The sequence below is a fragment of the Megachile rotundata genome, chromosome 2 (genome assembly GCF_050947335.1).
Source record: "Megachile rotundata isolate GNS110a chromosome 2, iyMegRotu1, whole genome shotgun sequence".
Lineage (NCBI taxonomy): Eukaryota > Metazoa > Arthropoda > Insecta > Hymenoptera > Megachilidae > Megachile > Megachile rotundata.
Window position 1 is genome coordinate 18,587,085 of NC_134984.1, and position 25,952 is coordinate 18,613,036.

The 25,952-nt window shown below is 42.1% G+C and overlaps 1 protein-coding gene and 1 long non-coding RNA gene across 3 annotated transcripts; one reads left to right on the forward strand and one right to left on the reverse strand.

The window, feature by feature from the left end:
- Nucleotides 1-68: 68 nt before the first annotated feature.
- On the forward strand, nucleotides 69-23,783 carry Snrk (SNF related kinase). Of its 2 annotated transcripts, XM_076529020.1 has the most exons (8): nucleotides 70-955; nucleotides 12,576-12,779; nucleotides 14,680-14,832; nucleotides 16,674-16,920; nucleotides 17,681-18,032; nucleotides 18,205-18,333; nucleotides 18,415-18,520; nucleotides 18,635-23,783. In XM_076529020.1, the coding sequence occupies exons 2-8, from the start codon at nucleotides 12,585-12,587 to the stop codon at nucleotides 20,735-20,737; spliced, it is 3,285 nt and encodes a 1,094-aa protein (XP_076385135.1). In that variant the 5' UTR covers nucleotides 70-955; nucleotides 12,576-12,584; the 3' UTR covers nucleotides 20,738-23,783. The 2 variants fall into 2 exon arrangements, with proteins under 2 accessions (XP_076385136.1, XP_076385135.1); XM_076529021.1 differs by lacking the exon at nucleotides 12,576-12,779 and having other exon boundaries at nucleotides 69-955.
- Nucleotides 15,460-17,686, reverse strand: LOC143263997 (uncharacterized). The gene is made up of 3 exons (XR_013037325.1): nucleotides 17,251-17,686; nucleotides 15,845-17,121; nucleotides 15,460-15,697 (listed from the first exon to the last, which is right to left on the reverse strand). It is a non-coding gene; the product is annotated as an uncharacterized LOC143263997 (long non-coding RNA).
- Nucleotides 23,784-25,952: the final 2,169 nt, after the last annotated feature.

Sequence of the window (25,952 nt, forward strand, 5' to 3'; positions counted from 1 at the left end):
CGCGCCATCGAGTGGCGCGTGCAGTACCGAGAATGCACCGGCAGGTGGCGGCAGCGTGACTGCGCAGACGCCGCAAGAGGTGTTCGTGGTTCGAGTCCGGTGAATACATTTTCTCGGCTTTCCCGTGTCACGGTGTCGCGAGCGCGTCTGTCGTCGACGCTCGCGGTGTCCGTCGGTTTTTATCTAATCGCTCGGAGGAAAATTCGATTCCGCGAGGGTGTGAGTACCGGTCGCGGGTGATCGGTGGTAGTGTGCGTGTCGTGCACGAGATCGAAAGGGTCGTCCGTGTTCCCGAGGAGCAAAGGAGACGAGCGACGAAGGCGGTCGACGGGTGAGAGACGAGCACAGGAAGAGCGAGAGAGAGAGAAGAAACGGCGTGGAGCTCTCGCTCTCGGCCATAGGCGAGTAGAGAAAGAGAAGAGAAGAGAACGAAATAGCTAGAAGTGTGTCGGGCCACTATACACATCGAGGAACGAGCCGAGAAATCTTGCTTTTCCTCTTCGTTAGGTTGGATCGAAGGGGCAGAGGGGTGGGTTATTGGTGGGTGGGGTGCCGAAAAGAGAAGAGACAGTTCGTAAAGGAAGAGATAATCCGGCCGCGAAGGGTGTACGAGTCGTGTGTATCTTTTGTGCGAGGGAAGAGTATTGTGTCCGTAAACGAGAGTGCGAGAAAGAGACGGTGCAGTGCCGTGTAAACACATCCCATTGCCGTAAGTGCGTGCGCGAGTGGCAATCAGCGACGACTTAACATCGTCGTCGACGTCGTCGGTCACCGTCGTCGAGCTATCTTCTCGCGACAACCTTAACGCGAATCTCACAAAAAATCGCTACAGTGTTGCGCGTTTAAATCAGCCGAGTGTTTGACACGCGTATGAGCCTTGATCACAAATGACAGTCCATCGGACGAGAGGGCAAGTCGAGTGCTGGCTGGATTCGTCTGTCTAGCGGGCAAAACGGTAAGCGTGTTTTACTCAACGGTACATTTCACTGCAACGTAACCTTCCTTTACATCGGGTCAATTGTAGGGGAACCCCAACCTTCGATTTTCGAGCATAAAATAACTAAACACAATTTCACCAAGTTTCTTAACAATTTTCATAGCTGCATGTTTGTAAATCTATGTCAAATTTTTCAGTCTTAGATTTCCCAAGCGACCAAATTCCTAAATTCTCATGTATAAAAATGTACTTTCAAATTTCCGGAATTTCCATACTAAATTTTGCAGATTTCCCAAGGGTTCCCCAGCTGCTATTTCCCAAATTCCCAAATTCTTCACATGTACCAAATTTCCTAACTTTCCAACTTCTCTAACTTTACAATATAACAAAATATGATAACCACCCACATCCCCAAATTTTCAAATTCCATATTTGAAATGTAGCTAACCAAAAACGATGATGCCCTTTTCCCCGCAGCGCCATTTTCCCTAGGGAAGCCCACGGTGCTCGCGAGTGTATGAACATTTATAGTGGACTGTCCTATAAAAATGGCCTCTGACGTGTTTCTTTTTCTTTGGTGTTTGCGTCGTTCGTCCACTTTGGTTTTGTAATAAGCAGGATGTGACCGGACAGTTGATTCTTTTTGAACCGGAATTTGGGAATCTGATTGTCGTGTAACGAGCCGAGAAGTTGAGTAGTGTCCGATAGGTGATTCGTTTATAAACATTCGCGACCTACCCTGCACGATATAGCGCGCTGCTTGCATGCGATAAATGTGTGAATGACAGCGCAGCATGTGTGTGCGCGCGCACGCCTGTGTGTGTGTCTATCGTTCGAATACCCGTTACGTTTTAAGAAAGATCCTTTTTGTGTTCTTGTAAGACAGCTATTCCGCCATATTTATTTCCCACGGGTGCATAACCTGATGCAACCTTGAAACCCGACCGCTAGACAAATAAACGTTCGACTTACGAATATCTGACGTTTTCCGAGCAATATGCGAATCACGTGCGTCGGCTGTTATCGACAGAACAGTTATTAAGACACTTCCTACGGTTCGATCATGCGAGCGTGTTTTCCGATATGTAGGTTACGGAGGTGTGTATCTTTTCATTGGGGAAAGAATTGCGAAAAAAATCGAAAGAATCTCGAACGGCTTAGGATAAGTCGTGAAAGTATTTGCTTCGAGTCATCGCACGGAAACTAGTACAAAATCGCATGTCCGGTCTCTTTTTCCAGGCGCAATTAACGTACCTCGTGAAACGAGCGAGCCTGTATAATTCATTAACATTCCAAGCAAAACGTTCTGAAAAAAAACGAGGCGAGGTCCTCGATATTTCGATGGGCAGGTTAACGAACCGGGAGCTCTCTGAAATGTTAATGTCTTATTACGTCACGTTCGTTTACCGTGGTCAGAGAAAGGGGTCAAAGAGACGAAAGGAAAGGGACGAGGAAAAGAAGTGCGAGACGACTAAAAATGGCGTGGCACGGTATACCATCGTCTCACGGATACAGATTACAGAGTCTCTCTACTTCGATCGTCCTTCTTCTCTCTTCTCTTCTTTCTCTCTCTCCCCGGATATCGTGGAATGCACGCATGCACTTCGTCGCATTGCACCCGTGAAATTGTCTCACCCGAGCGCCATGGTCGCGACCAAAGAAACGTTCTAATCGCTCCTAATTGTTCACGCCACGAGGACGCAACGTCAGGGTATCGTTGCCCGTTTCATCCGGCTTGGCTTAGGTTTCTTATTATGCACCATCCACATTGATGCCAGAGACACGCGAATCGTGCACTCTAACAGTTAATGCGATGCAGTTTATACAGAATCAATGTATCATGAACCACGACAGTTAGGAGTGCAAAGTAGTTCACGATTACTGGTTTACAGGTAGTCGATAGCATGCACTCAAGAGCTCTTGAATTGATTATATGTTAGGCTAAGTTAGTTTCTGTGATCTTATGTTAGGTCAAATTAGTTTAAATATCAGGTTATGTTAAAATCAAGATTAAATTTTGGTGAGGTTAGGTTATTTTAAGGTAATGGGGATGAGGTTAGGTTATGTTAAGGTAATGGAGATGAGGTTAGGTTATGTTAAGGTAATGGAGATGAGGTTAGGTTAAGTTAGGTGTTAGGTTAGGTCAAATTAGTCTAAATGTTATTAGGTTAGGTTAAGTTAAGTTCAATACAAGGTTACATTTTAGTGAGGTTAGACTGTGTTAAGATAATGGAAATAAGGTTAGGTTATGTTAGACTATTGTATTGTTAGGTTAGGTCGAATTAGTTTAAATGTGATTAGGTTAGGTCAAGTTAAGTTCGATATAAAGTTACATTTTAATGAGGTTAAACTGTGTTAAGATAATGGAGATGAGGTTAGGTTATGTTAGACTATTGTATTGTTAGGTTAGGTCGAATTAGTGTAAATGTGATTAGGTTAGGTCAAGTTAAGTTCAATATAAAGTTACATTTTAATGAGGTTAGGCTATGTTAAGAGAATGGAGATGAGGTTTGCTCAAGTCAGACTATTAAAGACATCAGATTAAGTGAAATTAGTTTAAATGTTATTAGGTTAGGTTAAGTTAACTTCAATACGAAGTTACATTTTAATAAAGTTAGGTTAGAGTAGGATATTGGAAGTGAGTCTAGTTCAAGTCAGATCATCAAAGACGTCAGGTTAGGTCAAATTAGTGTAAATGTGATTAGGTTAGGTTAAGTTAACTTCAATAGAAAGTTACATTTTAATGAAGTTAGATCGGGTTAAGATAATGGAGATGAGGTTAGTTCAAGTCAGATTATAAAAGACATCAGGTTAAGTCAAATTACTTCAAACGCAGTTAGGTTAGGTTAAACTAAAGCATCTTCAGGTTAAATTGAACGACGAGTGATATCGAGTTCCGTTAAGATCATATTAACACGAGCGAGGTCACTGTCGATGAAGTTGAGTTTTGTCATTTAAATCTAGTTATTCCTGTTTGAACTTCGCGTATGACGCAATCTAATATTAATGAAGGACGATTGGCTGGAAATAATGTAATTGCGTTCTACGCCAGTCACTCATACGCCGTAACGATGTTATCGATCTTAGTCGATAAAATGATCGGCAAGAGCATTGTGAACGGTGCCTTAGAGGTTTCCAAGTACGCCACAACCGGCATCTTCCGCGTGTCAAAGACTCAAGGAGGAATCTTGGTAACGGTACGCGAGCGCTACCTGTTACGCAGCCGTGGTGGTGCATTTACGTTACACATTACCATAAGTTATCGCCTCCTGAATCGTACATTTCGTAGAGCTTCGTGCGTACACCAATTGCCGTTCTCTTTGCCTTTTCCCCGGATTGCGAAATTCCCTTCTTGCGAAACTATTGTGCAACCAGTATCTTCCTTCTTTCCGTTTTCTTTCGGACGCTCTCGTGCGACCAATACGGAACTTCTGGTTCAAGGATCGACGGACGATAAAATCGTCGAGGATGCTCTTTTCCATGTTTGTTTATCTTCCGCTGAAAAAGACATTTTTCTACCTGTGGAATGCGACGATATGTTATCTTCCAGACAGTGATAAAGAAAAATCAAGGAAACACGGGCTGCCTCCATACCTGGAAGCAATTAATTCGCCATTGCTTTCACGGTGAAGTCACGCGAGAATTCTTTCTTTCGGAGATTTATGTAGAAATAGAATCCACATTTATCGAAGGGGGTGCTTATCGTACCGTCCAGTTTTATCAACCTTGTAACAACCTAATGAAATCCACTACTTTCCAACAAATTACCATGGCGGTTTGCTCGATTTCTGGTTAATCGAGGAACCTGGAAATCAGTTTACTGGGCCGACGCAAAATTTAATCTTCCCTCGTTTAAACTGGAGCATCGCGGTAAAACGCGTTGACCTTTTTCGACCGGTAACGTAACCTATATACGAACAATAAATTTCCTCCACTTTCACGAAATCACGACTTATTATATCGTACAGATTCCCGAGTAGGGGACGTAAATGGTGTGTGTCCTTGCCGTGAAATTGACTGCGGATCCTAATTCAATTACTCTGGATAATCCTACGTGTGATTTCGTTGCCGCGGTTGGATTAAGCATCTCCGCGTATCCAAATCCAATTTACTGCCAGCCAGAGTCATCTGTTTTCCATGCGTGTTACAACGCTCTAACACTGTACTTTACGAATTTAATATCTGCCTTTTACGCCTGCTAGAGAGCCTTTTAATGAGGATTCTTGCGGATAATTACGGTACGGGCTGATTACTCGGCCGTGTTCGGAAAAGTACGGGTGGACTCGGTGAAAGTATTTTCCCATGTGGAATGTTCGAGACTTGGTTTCGATAATTTGGGGAAACTTTGGAGATTCAAAGATTTAAAGTTTAGAGATTGGCAAGTTTGGTATTAAATTTGGTACTTTTGGAATTTGAAGATTTTCAAACTTTGAAACCTGGGAAATCTTGTAATATTTAGATCCGGAGAGTTGGAGGAACTTATATGTGAACAAATTTAGAAATTACACAAATTGTAAAATACAATTTGAGTCTACTCTTGAGTCTCCACATTTTCTATTCCTTCACCAAGTTCTAAGATAACTTTTCTACTTGTCCTCCATTTTTTCCCTCAACTCTCCGAATATTTGAATCATCCAAGCTATGAAAGTGCAAATAGCATGAATCTATCGGCGTAGCCATGTTTCGCTGGAAAGCCGATAGCATAGCGAAAATACCGATGAGTATTTTGTTCCCTTTTTCCGAAGCTCGAATCACCGATACGAGGCTGTCGTCGAGATAAATTCGTCGCGTTGTCCGTTGGCCGGAGGAATGCAGCGATCCGTGTATGTACACGAGCGTATGTACACTTCCTCCAGTGTTATGCAACGCGTCGATAACACAGTTTCCGCGAGAGGACGCGTGTCGTATCGTCATGGTGTTCGAGGGTGCATCGTAAAACTTTTATCTTGGATTGATAGGCGGCCGAGCGACTCATTATTCTGACCAGGAACCGGGTCGAGCGACGTGTCACGTGCAGGTGGATACCGTGGGATCCTAACTTGTTATCGGTTAAATGTCATGTTCGATCAATCATCCAGATATTTCAACCAATTTTACGTTTCTTTCGACGACGAAATCGAGGTTATTTGCGTTTTAAATTTTATAAAGATGGAGTATTTTATGGAGACTTATGTTTTACTTGTAGATTCAAATGTCTTTATCCTTGAGATGTTTTAGTACCAAGTCCTGAGACTTCTGTAGCTTCAGATTTTAATAATTTTAGATTCCTAGATTCATTTTGGTTATTGTTCTAGTTAAGACTTGTATTGTGTATACTTGAGTTACAATCGGAATGCAAGATTAAATATTTGTGGCAATTTATCGCGTTCTTGAATTATCGAGGTGATAACCCGATAAACAAGATATAAATTGGATAAAATTTGTAACGAAAGGAGAAGTATTTTTGGTGGAAATATTGTGGACGGGTGGTGGTTATTTGCGTAATAGGGTTCGCATAAAATTGTTGTAAAAGTTACTCGATGAACTCCTGAAATATCTTGTAGGTAGGTAATAGTGCGAGTTCCGGAATGTCGGCCGCTCGATAGATGCAGGTAACCAGCGATGAACGCGATAAAATTAATTAGGTATACGGTAATAGAGAGTTCCATAAGATACCCTTGAGTCTGTCAAAGAGGAGACGAACGGAGATGAGTTTAAAGGAGGCACGCTCTACTGGATCTTGTTTCGATGCTGCTGCACATCGCAGCTGCGATCTAATCGCACGTGCAATTTTCGAATAATTTGACACGTTTTTACAACGCTATGCTTCTAAATTATAAATTTACCTTTTTGTGGCTCGATCTAACCCTTTGGACTGGAAGGGTCACATTTGGTTTATTATAATCGCAGTTTAAATTGGTGTTTCTTAGCTAATTCAATGACACGTGGTGACTCAGTTACTTTGTTGCAAAAGCAATTTACAATAGAACAATTAGAAACAGCCTTAGCTAAATCCATGGTCAGGTGACTCACAATCTTTAGTTTGTTGCAATTTTTCAATGCAATTATTTGAAACAGGTGTTCGTTAGCTGGAATCGTGATGATCGTACATCATATGTGTACAGGTAATCTATAATACACGTGATATATCTTACACACATATGAGTTATGTTCATGTGATCATATATCATACATATGATCTATATTCATATGATCACATATCATACATATAATCTATATTCATATGATCATATATCATACATATGATCTATATTCATATGATCACATATCATACATATAATCTATATTCATATGATCATACACTGCTCAAAAGAAATATGGCATAGAAAAATTTTAGGAAAAAATTGGCCAAATTCGACTGATGATAATTCCGTGAAAAATCATCGCAAAGTTATGCTCTTTTTTTTAAATTAAAGCTTGAGATCTCTACTTTAAGACCCTGTAGTTTGATTTTAGATTTGATGCATCCCTACCACAATAACACCGTAAATGTGAGGTCATGTTTGCAATATTGAAAATTACAAAGTTTGACGAAATGCATGGACTTGCCCCATTTTTTTGGGGCGATACTGTTTATAGCAGCATAAAGTACAAACCTTTATCTTTAATTTTCAGTATGTGAAAAACCGCTACCATTTTTTTCTGCAAAGATACAGAACTTTAAAGAAACCCTTGCATTTATGGCATATACCGCCGGCATTACCCGATATGCACCTCGAAGAGGTTGCTGGACAGATTTTGCACATCGTATGGCTCTGACAAGAGCCTTTTTTTGTGTGTATTTGTGTGTGAGCACCTGTGTGTCTGTATGTTTGAATTCTAATAACGCGTGTTACCACCGCGTTGTTGAATTATCCCTTGCAGTCGATTACTCATGTTAATGCAAGCCCTAATTTCTTCCTGTGGAATGTCATTCCGAATTTCAGTTAAGACTTGCGATAGGTCTTACAGATTAGTAGGTTGTCTTGTTAAATTTCTATAGGGTTCAAATTTGAACTTACTGCAGAATATGGAAGCAATCAAATTGAATTGGGACTGCAAAATTCGAGAATGATTCTCAACGAGGCTTCTCGACGATAATTCATACACACACACAGATACTCACACACAAATACACACAGAAAAGGCTCCTGTCAGAGCCATATGATGTGCAAAATCTGTCCAGCAACCTCTCCGAGGTGCATATCGGGTAATGCCGGCGATATATACCATAAATGCAAGGGTTTCTTTAAAGTTCTGTATCTTCGCGGAAAAAAATGGTAGCGGTTTTTCACATACTGGAAATTAAAGAAGAAGGTTTGGACTTTATGCTGCTGTAGACAGTATCACCAAAAAAAAATGTGGCAAGACCGTGCATTTCGTCAAACTTTGTAATTTTCAATATTGCAAATATGACCTCACATTTACGGTGTTATTGTGGTAGAGATGAATCAAATCTAAAATCAAACTACATGGTCTTAAACTAGAGATCTCAAGCTTTAATTTAAAAAAAAGAGCATAACTTTGCGATAATTTTTCACGGAGTTATCATCAGTCAAATTTGGCAAATTTTTGCGTCAAATTTTTCTATGCCATATTTCTTTTGAGCAGTGTATATCATACATGCGCATAATCTATATTCATATGATCATGCATCATACATGCATATAATCTAAATACATATGATCACATGTCATACATGTAGTCTACAATATGTGATCATATATCATACATACATATAATGTATATTGACATGATCATATATCATGTGCAGATACAATGTATACTCATATGATCATATGTCATATGTACACATAATGTCTATTCATATGATCATATGTCATATGTACACATAATGTATATTCATATGATCATACATCATGTATGTACATAATGTATATTCATATGATCATACATCATGTATGTACATAATGTATATTCATATGCTCATACATCATGTATGTACATAATATCTATTCATATGAAGATACATCATATATACACATAATGTATGTTCATATGATCATACACCGTATATACACATAATGTATATTCATACAATCATACACCATATATGTACTTACTGTATACTCATATGTACCAAATACATGTAAAGTATAAAACAGTGAAACAGTAACAGTACCAACTAAAATGTCTGCCAAAAATAAGAATCGCGAGCGCAAAGGGCCAACACCATAGAAACCTACTTGCTGGTCACGTGATGACCGCTTAACCCGAGAGTATTTTAATCGGGCCGATCGTTTGTCTGTCTGGTCGCACCTAGCCGACTTAGAAATACGCGTGGTAAGAGAACAACTCGACCAAAAATAATGGCCGACCAACTTTGTAACCTAGACTGGCCTCGGACCCGCACACCATGCTTTTCTTAGAACCGTTGTCTGCCCGCGATCGGGCAATAGCTTTCTGGGCACGTGCCCGGACAATAGACGCGTCCATTGTTCCTCGAGTCTGTCTTAATCTTCTTTAATCGCGAATTATGTAAAATTAGTCGATAAACAATTCGGTTTTGCGTCATTATGAGGACGGGTAAACAAGCTTGTTAAATGTCGAATCGATGAACGAAGTGACGTTCAACAGGGAAAAATATATTCACTTATTACACGTACGCTTATGTAATGCGAACACGGTAAGGATCACGGTACCGTATCGCTCAGTTACGAAAGGCATATTTCCCTCGAACTGCAAACTTTCCTACAAAAAGTTCGATCTCTTCACGGAGTTGTTCGCGGCAGATATATCGGTTTTATTTGGCAAAAAAAATGGAGCAATTATTTTGGAAGAACGGTGGCGAACAACGGCTCGCGATTGTTGCTGCCCGCATAAATTCTCCACACGCTGTGTTACGCGTTTAATTTTAACTGTTGCACGAGCGCCCAACATCGAGCGATCTTATTCACGTCTTTGTCCGTTCCTTTCATACTTCCGTGTACTTCAAAGAAACGTATTTTTGAGCCCGTTCCGTTTGAATATCAACCAGCAGAATAAATACCATCCACCGTCATTCCCAGACGGCTATAGAGACCGTATCGTCACCGCGGTACAATTTTACAATCGTGACTCTCCGTGGTGAAATATAACCAAGTGTTTCGTCTCGTCAGCTCGATTCTTCCCGACTATACGCTCATACCAAAATATCTCCTAGTTCGATCGTTTGATTCAACTTTTGGTTGCATTCCATTAATTCGTTGCGATGACGATGGCGTCAAAAATTTGCTGTTCATTTCATGTAGGATCTAGGGATACTTTACATCCTACATTTTGGCCACATTTTTACTTTGTATTTTGTATAGGATCCAGGGATGTTTTACTTAACTATGGATTTATGGCATCCGAGGATACTTTGCGGAATTTAGGGATATTTGGATAAGATGGTATATTGGAATAAGCTGGTGATAGAGATCTGGGGATTTGGGTATAAAAAGATTCGCGTTGTAGAAATTTAGGGATATGTGCGTAAAGATAAGGGGATTTCATACTTCTTGATACATCACTCACACTCATGTATGTGTAATTTATTGTGTACGAGTATGACATGTATTATCAATACCAATATGACACAGTCTAGACCCAAGTGTTTGTGTATATGTTTCATACACACAACATATGTGCATCTGTTTCACTATATGGCCCTATAGGGACTAAAATGAACAAATACCACAATGTGCAAGAAATCAAGATTTGCGAGTTTAAAACTTGAAGATACAAGTTCAAAGAAGAATCCGATTATTGGCGGTGAACATGTGGCGCAATAAAACGGTAATATAAACAGGTATTACAATGTTAGAGATAACCGGGATATCGGTTTCGTTAATTCGTGCGAAACAATAGTAACGGGCAAGATTAACGCGACGTTCTCGCGGTATCAGCAATTTGATTGATTAACGGCTCAATTCCGCCATAAGCGCGGCCATTACAGCACGAAATCGGGAACGGTGCGCATTCAAATCGAGCCATCAATTATTCAAGCCTCTTTTCAACGACAGATACTCGTTCTCGTTGCGCGAGCGATAAGGAACCAATTTCGCGTCGAGTCGAAACAATTCGCTAATTCGAATCGCAAATTGAGTGACCGGTTTCCGTCGTTCCCGACGATTGATATTATTATCCGTGAATCGAATCGTTTAATTATTACTGGCTCCTAAAAATAATCCACGACCCGATTCCCCGGACGGGGAACATTCGGATCGATCGATTCGTGCACGCCACGTTTTCGGTTTTCCGGAAGTCATCGCCGTCGACCGGAAGCTAACCTTATTCGCGAGCACAGCGCCACGAACCGGCAGAACACCGCGGAAAAAGTGAGAGTATACGAGACTACCTTGAGCCTGATCCTACACACGTGTGTCCAGTGGGCGTAGACATTTATTTTCTATATATGGTGAACAATCGATTGGTCGTTGCTTACGGATGCAACGCTTGTAGCACGTGCACCTTGTTAGTGCAATCACGCTTTCCAATTGTTTTCAACGGCTTCGTTCACATTCTTACTCGTTCATGTTTTCTACTTCCAATACAAATATTTGTTTACTTCGAATACTTTCGGTACATATAGGGTGCTGCACCCCTTACACACCATTAACCACCTTTCGGTACTTTTTCTGAGAAGGCTCTTTTTAAGAAAGTTATATTCTTTTATAAATTCCTGGTTTGGTTTGCCTTTGCATGTTTGTACAGTGAGTGAATAGGGTTTATAGTACTTTCATTTACTTTCGAATACTTTCAATATTTATTTGCTTCCGTATTTCCATGTACGTATTTTATCTGTACAGGATGTTCTTTAATGGTAAAACTCTGTATAAGTATTGGTACTTGATATACCTTACCTTAACCCCTGAGTCTCATGCACTCTAGGTTCAACTATCATAAATCTCACTCGAATTTTTACTACTTTCCACTCTGAAGTTTAAGACCCATTTGCATGGTCAAGGATCGCTGAACATATTGACGTAATATTTTAGATTTCATTATATATTTTAATATAGTAGCATGCATATTTAGTGCTGACGCACGTGATACGTAAATCGAGCAAACTCATTGCTGTTACAATTTCTATCAAATTCTACGAAGATTTTTCTCTTTGGTTACTTTCTGGGATCATGAAAGTATTTTACACAAGGTAGATTTATATAAAAATGTATATACAAGTTGCATATTATTACAAAGCTACATATGTATAAGTTCACATATCATCATAAAGTTACATACAAGTTCACATATCATCTTAAAGTTACATACAAGTTCACATATCATTGGTAAAGTAGAACTTGCTATTGAATAATGAAGAGGCAAGATCCACTGGTAAAAACTGAAATTTATAAAAAATGATAAAAGTGTTGTAATCGGTGAATATAAATTATTTTATTCTAATGAGTGAATGTCAGAAATTATTTTATCAGTGAACGACATACAATTATTTTGTCAATGAATGATATAAATTATTTTATTCTAATGAGTGACTGTCAGAAATTATTTTGTCAATGAATGATATAAATTATTTTATTCTAATGAGTGAGCGTCAGAAATTATTTTACCAGTAAACAACATAAATTATTTTGTCAGTGAACAATATAAATTATTTTATCATAAGAATAGTAGAAGTTAGGTGAAGGTGATAAGTGAAAGATGAAATATGTTTCAGCGACACGAGATGCATCGTAGAGTGGGGTACAGCAACTACGATGGCAAGATCGCCGGGCTGTACGACCTGGAGGAGACTCTCGGCCGCGGTCATTTCGCCGTCGTGAAGCTCGCACGACACGTTTTCACCGGCGAGAAGGTTGCAGTGAAGGTCATCGACAAGAGCAAACTCGACGAGGTCTCGAGAGCGCACCTCTTTCAGGAGGTGAGCGAAGAGAAAAGCGCGTTAGACGCGTTCTTTCATTCCCGAGAACCAGCCGACGATGCGACGTGGGGTCGTCTCGTCGATACAAGCCGTCGGAGACGACCGCGTATCCTTCTTCCCTTTGTTCCTGTTCCCCCTCGTGTGTCGCGTCAATGAGAACGACCAGCACAAAGCGGACCGAGAAGGAAATGGAAACGCGTGCTAATCTCTTCCTTCCTTCCGTTTGCTCGCTCAATAACCGTGCATCCCTTCGTTGCTTGGAAAAAGATCTCCCTAATGGAAATGGTACCAAATTATTTTTATGTCACTCGCTTTACGACTCTCTTCTACTGTTTAATCATTTTGACCGTTTTATAAGGTCAACGCGATAAATTGTTGCAAGGTAGATATCAATGTTGGGGTAGAATACTGTTGACTCTCGTTATATTGCCGTCGATGGAGTTCGAAGTATAGGCGTCGATTATATCATTTTTATGTGATCTACACTTCTGGAGATAGAAGGAGTAGTGATAGGACCGCGCGGTAATATAACGCGAGGTGATGGGAACGCGTGGCGATACAACGTGTAACAGTAGGGGCGCGTAGCGATACAACGCGTAGCGATAAGAATGCGTGGGGATACGACACGTAGCGATAGGGACGCGTGGTAATATAACGCGTGGTGGTAGGGATGCGTGGTGGTATAACGCGTGGTGATACAACGCGTAGAGATAGGGGCGCGTGGCGACACAACGCGTGGTGATACCACACGTAGCGATAAGGACGCGTGGTAATGTAACGCGTTGTAATATGGGTGCGTGGTAATGTAACGCGTAGAGTTAGGGGCGCGTGGCGATACAACGCGTGGTGATACCACACGTAGCGATAAGGACGCGTGGTAATATGGGCGCGTGGTAATGTAACGCGTGGTAATATGGGCGCGTGGTAATATGGGCGCGTGGTAATATGGGCGCGTGGTAATATGGGCGCGTGGTAATATAATGCGTGGTAATATGGGCGCGTGGTAATGTGGGCGCGTGGTAATATAACGCGTGGTAATATGGGCGCGTGGTAATATAACGCGTGGTAATGTGGGCGCGTGGTAATATAACGCGTGGTAATATGGGCGCGTGGTAATATAACGCGTGGTAATGTGGGCGCGTGGTAATATAACGCGTGGTAATGTGGGCGCGTGGTAATATAACGCGTGGTAATATGGGCGCGTGGTAATATGGGCGCATAGTAATATAACGCGTGGTAATATGGGCGCATGGTAATATAACGCGTGGTAATATGGGCGCATGGTAATATAACGCGTGGTAATGTGGGCGCGTGGTAATATAACGCGTGGTAATACGGGCGCGTGGTAATATAACGCGTGGTAATATGGGCGCATGGTAATATAACGCGTGGCGATAGAGCGCGTAGCAATAGGAACGCGTGGAGATCCCCAAACGCAGGTAATTATCAAGCAACTACCTTCATTTACCCCGTTACAAAAATTCCAAAATCCTACCTTGTCTATTTCCTCACACTCTCTAAACGCGATCGCATAAATTTTCTAACGACATTCATATTGCAAATATTCCACGAGCCAACGAACTCGCGTTCATTAGAATAGCACGATCGAGAAAATAGTTGGATAATTTTCATTATTCAAAGCCGCTTCCCACGTGCGCGATTTCCATCGTTCCGCGACATTCGGGCGTTAAATATTAACGAGATTTCATAAGATCCGCTCGCGCACACGACATCGCGTAGGAAAGATCTACGATCCGCTTCGAACTTGTAGATCTCGTTAAGGTCAACGAGATAATGGCACGGGAGGAAAGGAGCAAAAAGGTCGTTGACCAAGCAACGTTTATAGTAGACTCGCCAAGCATCGAACGTTGCTTTTATCCTCTTTGTGTTCTGTTCGCAGGTGAGATGCATGAAGCTGGTGCAACATCCGAACGTGGTCAGGCTTTACGAGGTGATCGACACGCAGACGAAGCTTTACCTGATCCTGGAGCTTGGCGATGGCGGTGACCTCTACGATTACATCATGAGGCACGATAGCGGCCTCAGTGAAGAGGTACATACGATGTACTGGCTGTTTCAAAGCTGCTTCACATAGCTTTCGTTATGTGGATCGTGTTTTCATTTTGTGGATCATTTCAAATAGAAAAGGTTATTTAAGTAGATAGAGTGGGTAGGCTAAATAGGTACTCTAGGTGGGTAGGTTAGGTTAGTTAAGTTAACCTAGGTGGGTAGGTTAAATACTCTAGGTGGGTAGGTTAGGTTAGTTAGGTTAATCTAGGTGGGTAGGTTAAATAGATACTTTAGGTGGTAAATAGGTAAATTAGGTATTTACCTAAATTAGATACATCAGGTAGATAGCCAGATAGGTTTGGTAGATAGGTTAGATAGGTAGGTAGATTGGATAGACAGGTGTATAGGTAAAATAGATGGACAAGTGGATTAAATAGGCAGGTACCTAGCTTAAGCTACTTATGTTGAATAGATAGATCAGGTAGGTACATTAGATAGGTAGGTAAGATTGATACATGGATTACATAGACATGCAGACAGGTTAGGTACCTACTTAACTTTGCCACCTTAAGTTAAGTAGATAGATCAAATACATATGTTACATATGAACGTTAGCTACATCAAATACTACTATACAGATCATATTTAAATCACAAGTACATACAGCACGAACACAAATAATATCTAACACATGTTCATTATTCAAAAATTTGAGTCCTACACAAAACAAAATTGTCCCTAATGTAACTGATTAATAATCCTCTAATTAGTTTATCGAATCAATATTCTCACAGAGCGTCCTTCAATCGTATAATATTCTCATTCACGCTCTTTTAGCGCTCCATTGCTAAATGTATCATTAGCTCCATTATCAATTGTAACATCGATCAGAAACATTAGTCACTTAACTGGAAAGATTACTTCATTATTCGCTGAACGAACGAAAGTTGAATCACTCACTAATAAATCATTATTACGCATTCCGCATACTATTATAGTTTCCAAGTAGAGTGCAATTACGAGAATTCTTCCGATAGCTCTATATAATTGATTACCTGTGTACAATCCATTGCAAAAGGTGCTAACAGGCAATATTTAGGTCTCATTTTTTTGTACAATTTTTTCAAATATGTAACTTATTATAATCATCTTTTTTCTATTTTTTCTTTCAATTTAGCGATGTCTCGCTATATGGCCTTGGATATAGGAGCAGGGAAATTATAGAAGCTGTCAATGATACTTTATGTAATTCTTGATTACACACGTTAGCTAAGACGTAAAATTTAAAAATTTGATAAATTTCTGAATCCTTGAACTTGAAAATTTAAGTTTGTAGATCTGAACTTTTTCTGTAATATAAAATTGCTAGAATATGAACTTGTAAATCTATAAATTTGCTAAAACACAAACTTGTAAATATATAAATTTGCTAAAACACAAACTTGTAAATCTGTAAATTTACAAATCCGTAAATTTGTGAATTTATAAACTCATAAATTTCCAAATCCATAAATTTATGGATTCAAAAATTCACAACCCTAAAAATTTGTAAATTTGAAAACTCACACCCCTAAAATTTTGTAAATTTGAAAATTCACACCCCTAAAAATTTGTCAATTTGAAAATTCACACCCCTAAAAATTTGTCAATTTGAAGATTCACAACCCTAAAAATTTGTCAACTTGAAAATTCACAGCCCTAAAAATGTGTAAATTTGAAAATTCGCATAAATCTGTAACAGTGAAATATCATAAAAGAAAACTTGCGGAATATGGTTTATCCGTATCAGAGGTTCGATCAGAAGGTTAATCGCGATTAAATGGAAGTTCAAGGATAAGCGTCTCTTTGTCCGAGGTTCACTGATAGGCTTTTGATCGATCGCAGGTGGCCAGAACGTACTTCCGGCAAATAGTCAGAGCCATATCGTATTGCCATCGATTGCACGTGGTGCACAGGGACCTGAAACCGGAGAATGTGGTGTTCTTCGAGAAACTTGGCACCGTGAAGCTCACCGACTTTGGATTTAGCAATAGGTTCTGCCCGGGTCAGAAGCTCGAGACTTCCTGCGGCTCTCTCGCGTACTCTGCTCCGGAAATCCTGCTCGGCGATAGTTACGATGCTCCTGCTGTCGGTAAGTACGATTACGGGGAGTGCTTGTTTGTTTTCTCATCGATTTTACCCGATTAAACCTCGTATCCTTCTCTCAATTCCTTTCTCATCCGCCAACAATCAATATCGCATTTATGCATTTGTCACTGTCTTCTTTCCAATTGGTTTTCCTTTTTCTGCCTTTCAATTCCTTCACTTCTTAACCAATTTTTTAACATCAAGCCTGCTGAATAATGCTAGTTTTGAATGATTTTGGTATTTTTTAAAAAAGAATTTCTGAGAAAGATTTTTAGTATTTACAAACGAGGTCATTATGTTGTTAACAAAGATATTCAAAACAAAGCAAACGTACTTCTGTCGTGGGTCGTTGGTGATATCGTTGCTGGGGAAGTGGCCTTGAGTGGTCAATTGATTTGAACAGGGTATACTATATCGTCGTATTGGAACGTTTGAAGCTCCGAGTATCTTATTGAGCAATAGAGTTATTGCGATAAAGCCCTCCAATTATCGTGGATGGCGTATAAAGGATAGAAACCTGTCTGTCGGCATCCTTATACAGCTATCTGCAAAATCAGAACCTTGAATATTCAACCTGATTCTAGTCATTAGTTAATCGACAGAAAATAAATAGCCTGATTTAGATTGCAATAAAAATACTTCGTGTTATGCTTATTTATGTAACAATCCTATTTACGACCGCTCCCTTTTTTCTTTTTATATCAGGATCGAAGCGATCCAACAATAAGTTAATTCGAGTAATTCTCCCTTGTTCGTATTTGCAGATGTTTGGTCGCTAGGGGTAATTTTGTACATGCTGGTATGCGGTCAAGCACCTTTCCAAGAGGCGAACGACAGCGAGACCCTCACAATGATCATGGATTGCAAATATTCCATTCCTCCGCACGTTTCCGAGGGCTGTACACGATTAATCGCCAAAATGCTTGTCAGAGAACCGGAAGGCAGAGCGACTCTCGAGGAGATAGCCGCCGATCCTTGGCTGGCGATCGGATCCGATTCGGATTCCGTGGAAACTTTGCCCCTCGTCTCCAGGCAACAGGTCTCCGACGATCATCATAACCATATCATAACCAAAATGGTTAACGGTAACATCGCCACCAAAGAAGAAATATTGGAGTAAGTAGACGCTGAAGATCGATTTTAACCCTTTTGGTATCGGTCGAGTAGCGTGGATAATTTAATAACGAAATTGGATTCTTTGAATTAAACGTGTACCTAGCCAGAAGGGTTAATCTTTAGCCAACTGACCGAGATTCATTCGTAACACACGTGTTCAATCTGATCATAGCGCCCTCGACAAGAATGAATACAATCACATAACGGCGACGTATTTCTTGCTAGCGGAAAGGAAACTGCGGGCTCATCGTCAAGAGCAGGTGCAGAAAACTCGACCGGAGATCCTTGAGGTTTCGCCTAGGTATGCGTCACGTCGATACGAGACTCGTCCGATCCGAATGTACATCGATCTATATACGCGAAACTATTCGGTTATTTTCAGCCGGCAGGATGACGCGGCAACGAACTTGCGTACCGACCAAAATTCATTGAGCACGGTGAACCAATCGCTGCTGAGCGTGCCACGAACGCCCGGTGATGTGCCACAAGTACGTATTGCATGATCTTATCGACGACATTCGTCATTTAATAACCGCGCACGGCTCGTTCGCGATTTAACGATTCTGTTTTATGATCACGGAAGGTGTCTGTTCTCGTTGCAGAACGTGCGCACGCGGAAGTGCAGCATCGTCCAAGAGGAGGAGGACGAGGACGACGTCTCCTCGTGTTCGGGTCGGGACGAACGCGGCAGCAATTCCGCGTTGAACTCCTTCAATCGACGAGGTTCCCGTTCGGAGGGCAAGCTCTCGCATATCCTGCAGGAGCGGCTGTCGCAGCTGCCGGAGAAGCCGAGCCACAAGCCCCCGTCTCAGCGGAACTCGCAAAAGGACATCAACGCCGTTCCTGTTCTGGCCGACGGGAAGGAGAGACTTAAGTCTAGTCCAAAGAGCGCGCACAGCAACGAGTCCTCGTCGCCTGTCCACGCGAAGACGTCGGGCAGAACCCAAGCGAGCAATCAGCTCGTGGACCAAGTACCTGCAGTAACGAAGTTCGATTCCACTACTCAGGAGAACCTGAAGAATCGGCTGGACGATGGCTCTCCTAGCTGGGCTAGGATGGGCAGCAGTACGGAGAACAGGCCGAAGTCGGTGTCCGAGTGCCTGAAGTCGGTGGGACCTGTACCGGCGAACAAGTGGAGGATGGGAGCGCAGCATCGTTCCGCTGCCTCGTCCTTGGACTCTTCGGCAACGATAGGTTCGCCGAAGTCGTCCGATCCTAGTACGACGACCACGACTACTACCATTTTAACGGAGTCGTCCACGGTGTCGATTCCGCTTCGACCTTTGGGCGCGTTCGGCGATAATATGGCTCCGTTAACGCCTAAATACAAAACCATGCCGTCACCAGGAAGCACGGGCTCGACGTCGACACCGCTGAACGAGATCCTGGAGGACGGAGACGCGTTACCGGTGCCCAACAGCGACAACGGTAGCTCCAAGTGTCGCGTAGTCAGGAGGACAGGGTACGAGCAGAGGAGGAGCAAGTTCCACAAGACGCGCACAACCTCTTGTTCCAGCTCGGACGCAAGCGACGACGACAGCGAGAGTAGGAAGAAGAGGGCACACAAGTTCGGCGCGTCTACGGGTAAACCTATGCCTTCCAGACGCGACAGTCACGACGATTCCAGTGATTCGCAAGATCCTGGCGGAAACGCCGGTGGCGGGGAAGGTGGTGGTGGTGGAGGGGTGGGTAACGGGGAGCACACGACAGAGACACCGTCGAACGAGACGAATCGCAAGGACAGCGGGAACAGAAGCAATACGACAACTACGACCACTACGACGACCAGCGGTAGGCACAGGTGCGCGGAGAATCAAGTTATATTTGGTAGGAGACCTCGCACGGGCAGAAGAAGAGCCGGCGAAACTCGGCTACGGGAGAGTCAGTCATTGAACCGCATCACGGAGGTCCAAGAGGCTGAAGGCCCGTCGTCGTGTCACAGTCACTGTCACGTGTCTCGTAATTCGGCTGTCCTGGGCGTTCAGAGCATGTCCTCGTCGTCTTCGTCGGTGTCTCAGAGCAGCACAGGTTCCCACGGCCTCGCTCAACCTATGTCTCAGGCAGCTGCCACGGTGCAGAAGGCGAAAGGCTTTGGAGCTAGGCTCCTTCAAAGCTGGTCGCTCAGCACCGGAAAATCCTCCTTGTCACAGTCGTCGAACAAGCAGAACAACTGCAGCCCTAACGGGAGGTGTACAAAGCAAGAGGTGCAACGAGACGGGTGTCAAAGGATCGAGATCTGTTGCGACGACAGGGAGATGAACGGCAGCTCGGTCAACCAGATACCGTCCAACGATAAGGAGAACAGAAACGGTTCGATGAACAGGAACGACTGCAAGAGCCGGAAAACACGACTGCTTAGTCGTTACTTCGCCGTGCACAAGAAGCTGTGCGTCCCGTTGCCGGGTCTGTTCGGCAAAGGGCGCTTGTACAAGGCCAGGTCGTGCGGCAGCATCGCTCGCGATCGCGTCAGCCCTCCGTCGCCCAAGTCCATGTTGTTCTGCACCACGGCGGACGACAAATGGCGGGAGCGTCGGCAATGGTGCGACGCGAAGCACCAGCATCGCGGCAGCGACGGCGACATCAACCAGAATCTAGGTCTCTCGCACCTGGTCCAGGAAACCGTGGTCGGCAAGGGCTGCGGCGCTCTGCCCACCGTCTGCCACATTCACCTGGGTGACGCGTCCAAGTGCTGCAGCCTTTGTTGATGAAACCGCGTTGAGAGCGAGTCGATGCACAAACGATGGATGACACAGTACGATTGTGGACGAGCCGCTGTTACGCGACGGATAATGTACGCCGCCGATTCGAGCGGAGGAGGGCGCGGCTAATCACGAAGTGCAATCTATTTTATAGTAGCGACGACCGATTCGCGGGAACACGTGGCCTCGTCGGTTATGCAGAGACGTACAAGGCGACGGTCATACGAACGACCGGACGTCTTCTGAACGCCATACGCGTCGCGATGATCGTCAGCAACGACCTTTCGACGATTACGCGGCATGCGTCAATGGTCAATGCGTTTGATCGATCGCGTCATGTTTACCCCCCTCACGCCTCACTCTCACCATACCTTACTCCTTCCCTCGAATGATGCGTGCCGACGAGAGTAAAAGGGTCAAGTCGAAAAGGAGGGCGTTATCGATCGATCTGTCGCTCTGCGGGAAGTGTATCTAGTCCGTGTGAACAAACCTATATTAAACGTTACAGAGTTTATTACAATTATAATAATTATTATTATTAATTTTATTTTTACTATTAATATTATTAATATTGTCACGTTTATTATTATTATTATTACGATTATTGACTACGATTAATATCATTGTCACTATCTATGGTATGACTTAGATATCGACGTGAATCGGGTGCAACAAAGTCGCTAAAATCATCCGTGGACATTGGAATCTCATTACCATGGAGGGTCTTCCTCATTGGCGTAACTAACCAAGTTGACTATAAAACATTCGATACTTTTCATACCAAGTGGAGCTTCGGCTTCATCTACAGCATCAAATTATCCCATTCGGGAGATTGAAATGCCAAATAAGGACTGTATAGGAAACTGTTTCATAGAATATAGAGAAACGGATCTTCATGCAGAATGCATTTGATGCCCGAGTCATCAAAAGCTAACCTAATGACTGATTTACGAATTTTCTTTTCTCGAATGCTGCACACCGTTAGCCAAGAAACGTGTCGATGTAGGGATATAACGCGAGACTAACGCCTTGTGATCTAACACGCGGTGACATAACGGTGGCCCACCTCGGACAAAGATCCTAGTTACGCCAATGGTTTTTCTCCCTGCTCCCCTTAATTTATCTGTCCACCTCCCATTCTCCCGGTTCGCGATGACCGTACTGTTTTCCTGCGCAGAGACGCCTCCGGTAGCATGATCGTGGCTCTCGCGGATCTCGCGTGATTCAAAAAACACGAGCGACGCGGTATTTATATGTAATCGATTAAATTTGCGTATCGTTTCGATGGAGGACATTGTTAGTGGTGCTACAAATGGTCGACGTGACGAGCAAGAAAATGGAAGAATTCGATCGACGTTCAATTCTTCAAGAAGAACGAACTTCACTTTCGGGTGAAATCTGATCGCTATCGAAACGGGCAACTAGGATTTTATAGAAGAAAGATATTTGATACAACTTGGACACAGTGGAAAGTGCGAACGGAAGGTCTTGGTTCAAAAAGTCTTGAAAGTATATTACCGGCTCACATTTTAGCTAGTGTCATCCGTGAATTATGAGTTTTAACGAATTCAGCCTATACACTGAAAAAGGAGAATTTCTTTAGAAAGATACGGGGAAGTAAGATTCTACAAATGGGTACCTGCTGAGCCTCCCAAGCGGAGACAAGGATAGACCATCAAATATTCTGCAACCTAAACTATGAAAGAAGTTACTATCGAAGAAACCCCAATGCAAAATCATTTAGTATAAAAAAATGTTCTACAAATTCATCCCGGAAAGGCGAGCAAGAAGTCTTCAGAAACCTGACGTCACGCAGTTTTCTTCTCGTCACCCGTTCCCTCTTCGTATTGACAGCGAGTCGCGCGCTTGCCGGCTGAGCGCGTTCCTCATTCGTTCATAATCATTCTCATCCCAGAGAAACAAACGCCTTGCTGTGTGATTAGCATCGCGACATCATGACTGATGGATGTTACACGCGTCTTGCAACTGTAATAAACCGAGACGCTGAACAACGATTATCCATGACATTACACGCTTTTCTTCTTCGTCGAAGCTTGCTGAAGACTCGAGCAGGATGGACTTTCTTCAATTAACTTTATCTGCTTCGAAGATCGAATGCGGGTCATTCGGCAGAGATTTCGCTGAGTCTAAGGGATGCATGTGCACACGTTTCGCTTTTCACCCTCCCTTTTTGTATGTACGTCACTGCGGGCGAGCGGCGCAAGGGTTAAAGGTCGAAATTCTGAGATTCTTCAAGTAAACTGTTTTTGTAGATTCTTGAGATGGCAGGTACGGTTCTGTATACTTAGGACCTTTATTTTATCGAGTTTTATAGGTTACTTTGGTTCTAAAGTCTCGTTCGTCACATATCAAATATTAATTATCTACCACGTTTATGTATGATTATTCAGTTCAAAATGTTTAGACAAAGAAGTTGAAATTTGTACAATTACTGTTACAGCTAAACTAAGATGTAGCTATATTTCAAGTACCACACATTCTCGTATCTGAACTATAAACTGCCTCAAAGGAATATGAGAACATCTGAAGAAACTTTCAAGATTTTTCTCACAAAGCAGCTTACTCTAAGAAGTAAATGATATCAGTTCTTGGAAACTTCAGTTAATATATGGAAATTTCAAACGAAGTTTAATAATGAAGTTTTGCACTCGATCGACCTTTAAATCTCGATTGTTCCCTCGTCGCAGTGAACGTTTCTCCCTCGAATAGCCGAAGATCGTTGGTATGTACCTAACACGTATCAGGTGTACGAAACCCACGCGTTACTGTATGTACCGAGCCAGACGTTTATAGTGTAATACAATTTATTTATTATATACATATATACATATATATATAACCTGTTGAGAGACGATCCTTTTCTCAATCGTCACTGCCCGACGATCGTCGACCCTCTTTTACTTCTCTCATGTTTCACCCTAGCGGAAAAAGTTATCCAGGTAAATCCTAGTTCGGGTCTCCGGATTAGAGATACATTGTATACTAAGTGCGGAAAGATATACAAATAATAATTTTCATTAATTCGGCCGAATCAGTACTGATCAGTGTGATCAAGTTTTCGGAACATTTTGCAGTAAGTAAACGTTTCTTTGTCAGATTATTTACGTTCCATTAATTACCAGGAATCTTATCATATTTTTTTGTAAAGATAAAGCTATCGTTTTGATTCGAATAGATAAAAACTTCTGTAATTTGTCTTTGTAAATCATCTTTGAAATGCCTTCTATCGTTCTAAATAACAGATGTTAATTCAGATTTGCAATACATCGTAGTTCGACAAAAAATGAATGACTATTAATGTCTTTACCTGGATATTCTACTTCGTTTTTACTGCGATTGGAACTGTTTTTATGCTGTTACTAATAGAATGGCGAGTTGCGAAATAGAGTCCAATATGGCGTCGCTTTGATCGCTGGCGGGAAAACGTTCCAACTTCGTTGATGAATAATTATTTTATTGAGCTATGAAATTCGAGAAACTATAATCCCAATCGCGTTAAAATGTCTTTAATAATCAACTGTACCTCTTAATTTATTGTTCCTCACAACAAAAGTTCCGAATACTTCGTCACACTGTTCAGGAGTTATAAAAGCTCGCTAACTCCCGAGTCCACTTAGATAATAAGAATAGTTGAAATATTAAATTGCTCTTCATTCGCTACGACACCCCGAAGTGACTTCCCACTTGATGTCTCAGACCTTTACAGTTCCACAACACACTATGATAATAGATCCTGTCGATGGCACAACCGTGATAGCTAGCAAGAAATGAAGTTCCGATGAGATCAAGTGTGGAAGACACGTATGAGCGCAAATTATAAATGTCCAAAATATGTGGTAAAGCTCTTGAGATCGCCTCCAGTTCGATATCTGACTCCCAAGCAGTAACTCGATCGATGTTACAGTTGTTAGACGTCGAAAGGATGGGATCTAACGGTTGCGTCGTCGGGTGTGTCGCTTTTGGGCAACTGCCCATCAACCCTGAGGAGCCCAACACTGCCTCGTGGCACAGGCTTCCGTTGGGTTGTTGCTGGTGTTGTTGCAGCATCAGCGTCTGGCTCGAAATCACCTGGAATTGCTCGTTGATCAAAGGCGCGCCTCTGGCCACGCATATCACTCCATCCCGTATTAAATGGACCCTCTCCGAGTTACCACTTAACGTTTAAAAGGAGTTTGCTTCCTCGACAAAGACTGAGCAAATTGTACAATAATCATCGATCACTAAATCAGACCAAAAAGATGGAAAATGGAAAGAACGGATGGTAATTCGACGCTTGTAACTTCCTTTTCAGTCGCGTCGGATCACACGTTCTGTCGATTACGTTCAACGAAGTCGTTCGTGTACCAACGAATCGAACGGGGAAGTGTAAAAACGGGCATTAAATTTCCGTTCGATGGAAATGTAGAGAGAACCATGACATCCCTGTTTTAGCTGTAAAGCGAATGTGTTAGCGATGTGCTTCGTTGTCGGGCATTAACCCCTTAAGAGCTCAAGTTTTGGGGGAGATTCTTCGTAAGTGGAATATATTTTCGTGGACAGTAATTTAGTTTGCTTTCGAATTTTATTTCTGCTGGATTTGCGGATATTTGGAAATCTGAGAATTTTGGAGTTTTAAGTCCCGGTTCCTAAATTAGAAAGTTAACCTTGGATTTTATTATTTAGGAATTTGAGGATTTGGGGATTTCAAGATCTGTGAATATAGAAATCCGAAAATGTCTCAGTTTCTATATTTGAGAAAGTTTCTGCATTTGGGAATTTTCATCCTGAAAATTATCAGTAAATTTCGCAATTGACTTGCAAATTTTGGAGGTTGTAAAAGTTTCAGAATTTCTATCATTCTACAAGAATGTTACAAAACATCGAGTACTAAAAAATATAAAATTCGAAGTAAATATGATCCTTAAGGGGTTAAATGAACCCGGAGAATTCATAAGCTTGACCAATAAAATACTTTACCCTTGGAACGTTCTATTCGATTAGAGTGCAAACGGGCAATCCCTTTCCGTTTTTATTTATTATTTTTCTAAGTATACCCGTAAATTAAGTACCCTAGAAAGTGTTGCATCTCCGAGTTTCCTGTAAGCGGGGGATTCGTGTCCCCATACGGACACTATCTATGATAAATAAGAGATATTTTTCGTGTTGTAAAGCGACTTCCCGTGTTGTAAAGAGTCGCGACGAAATTTCCACGCTGACATTC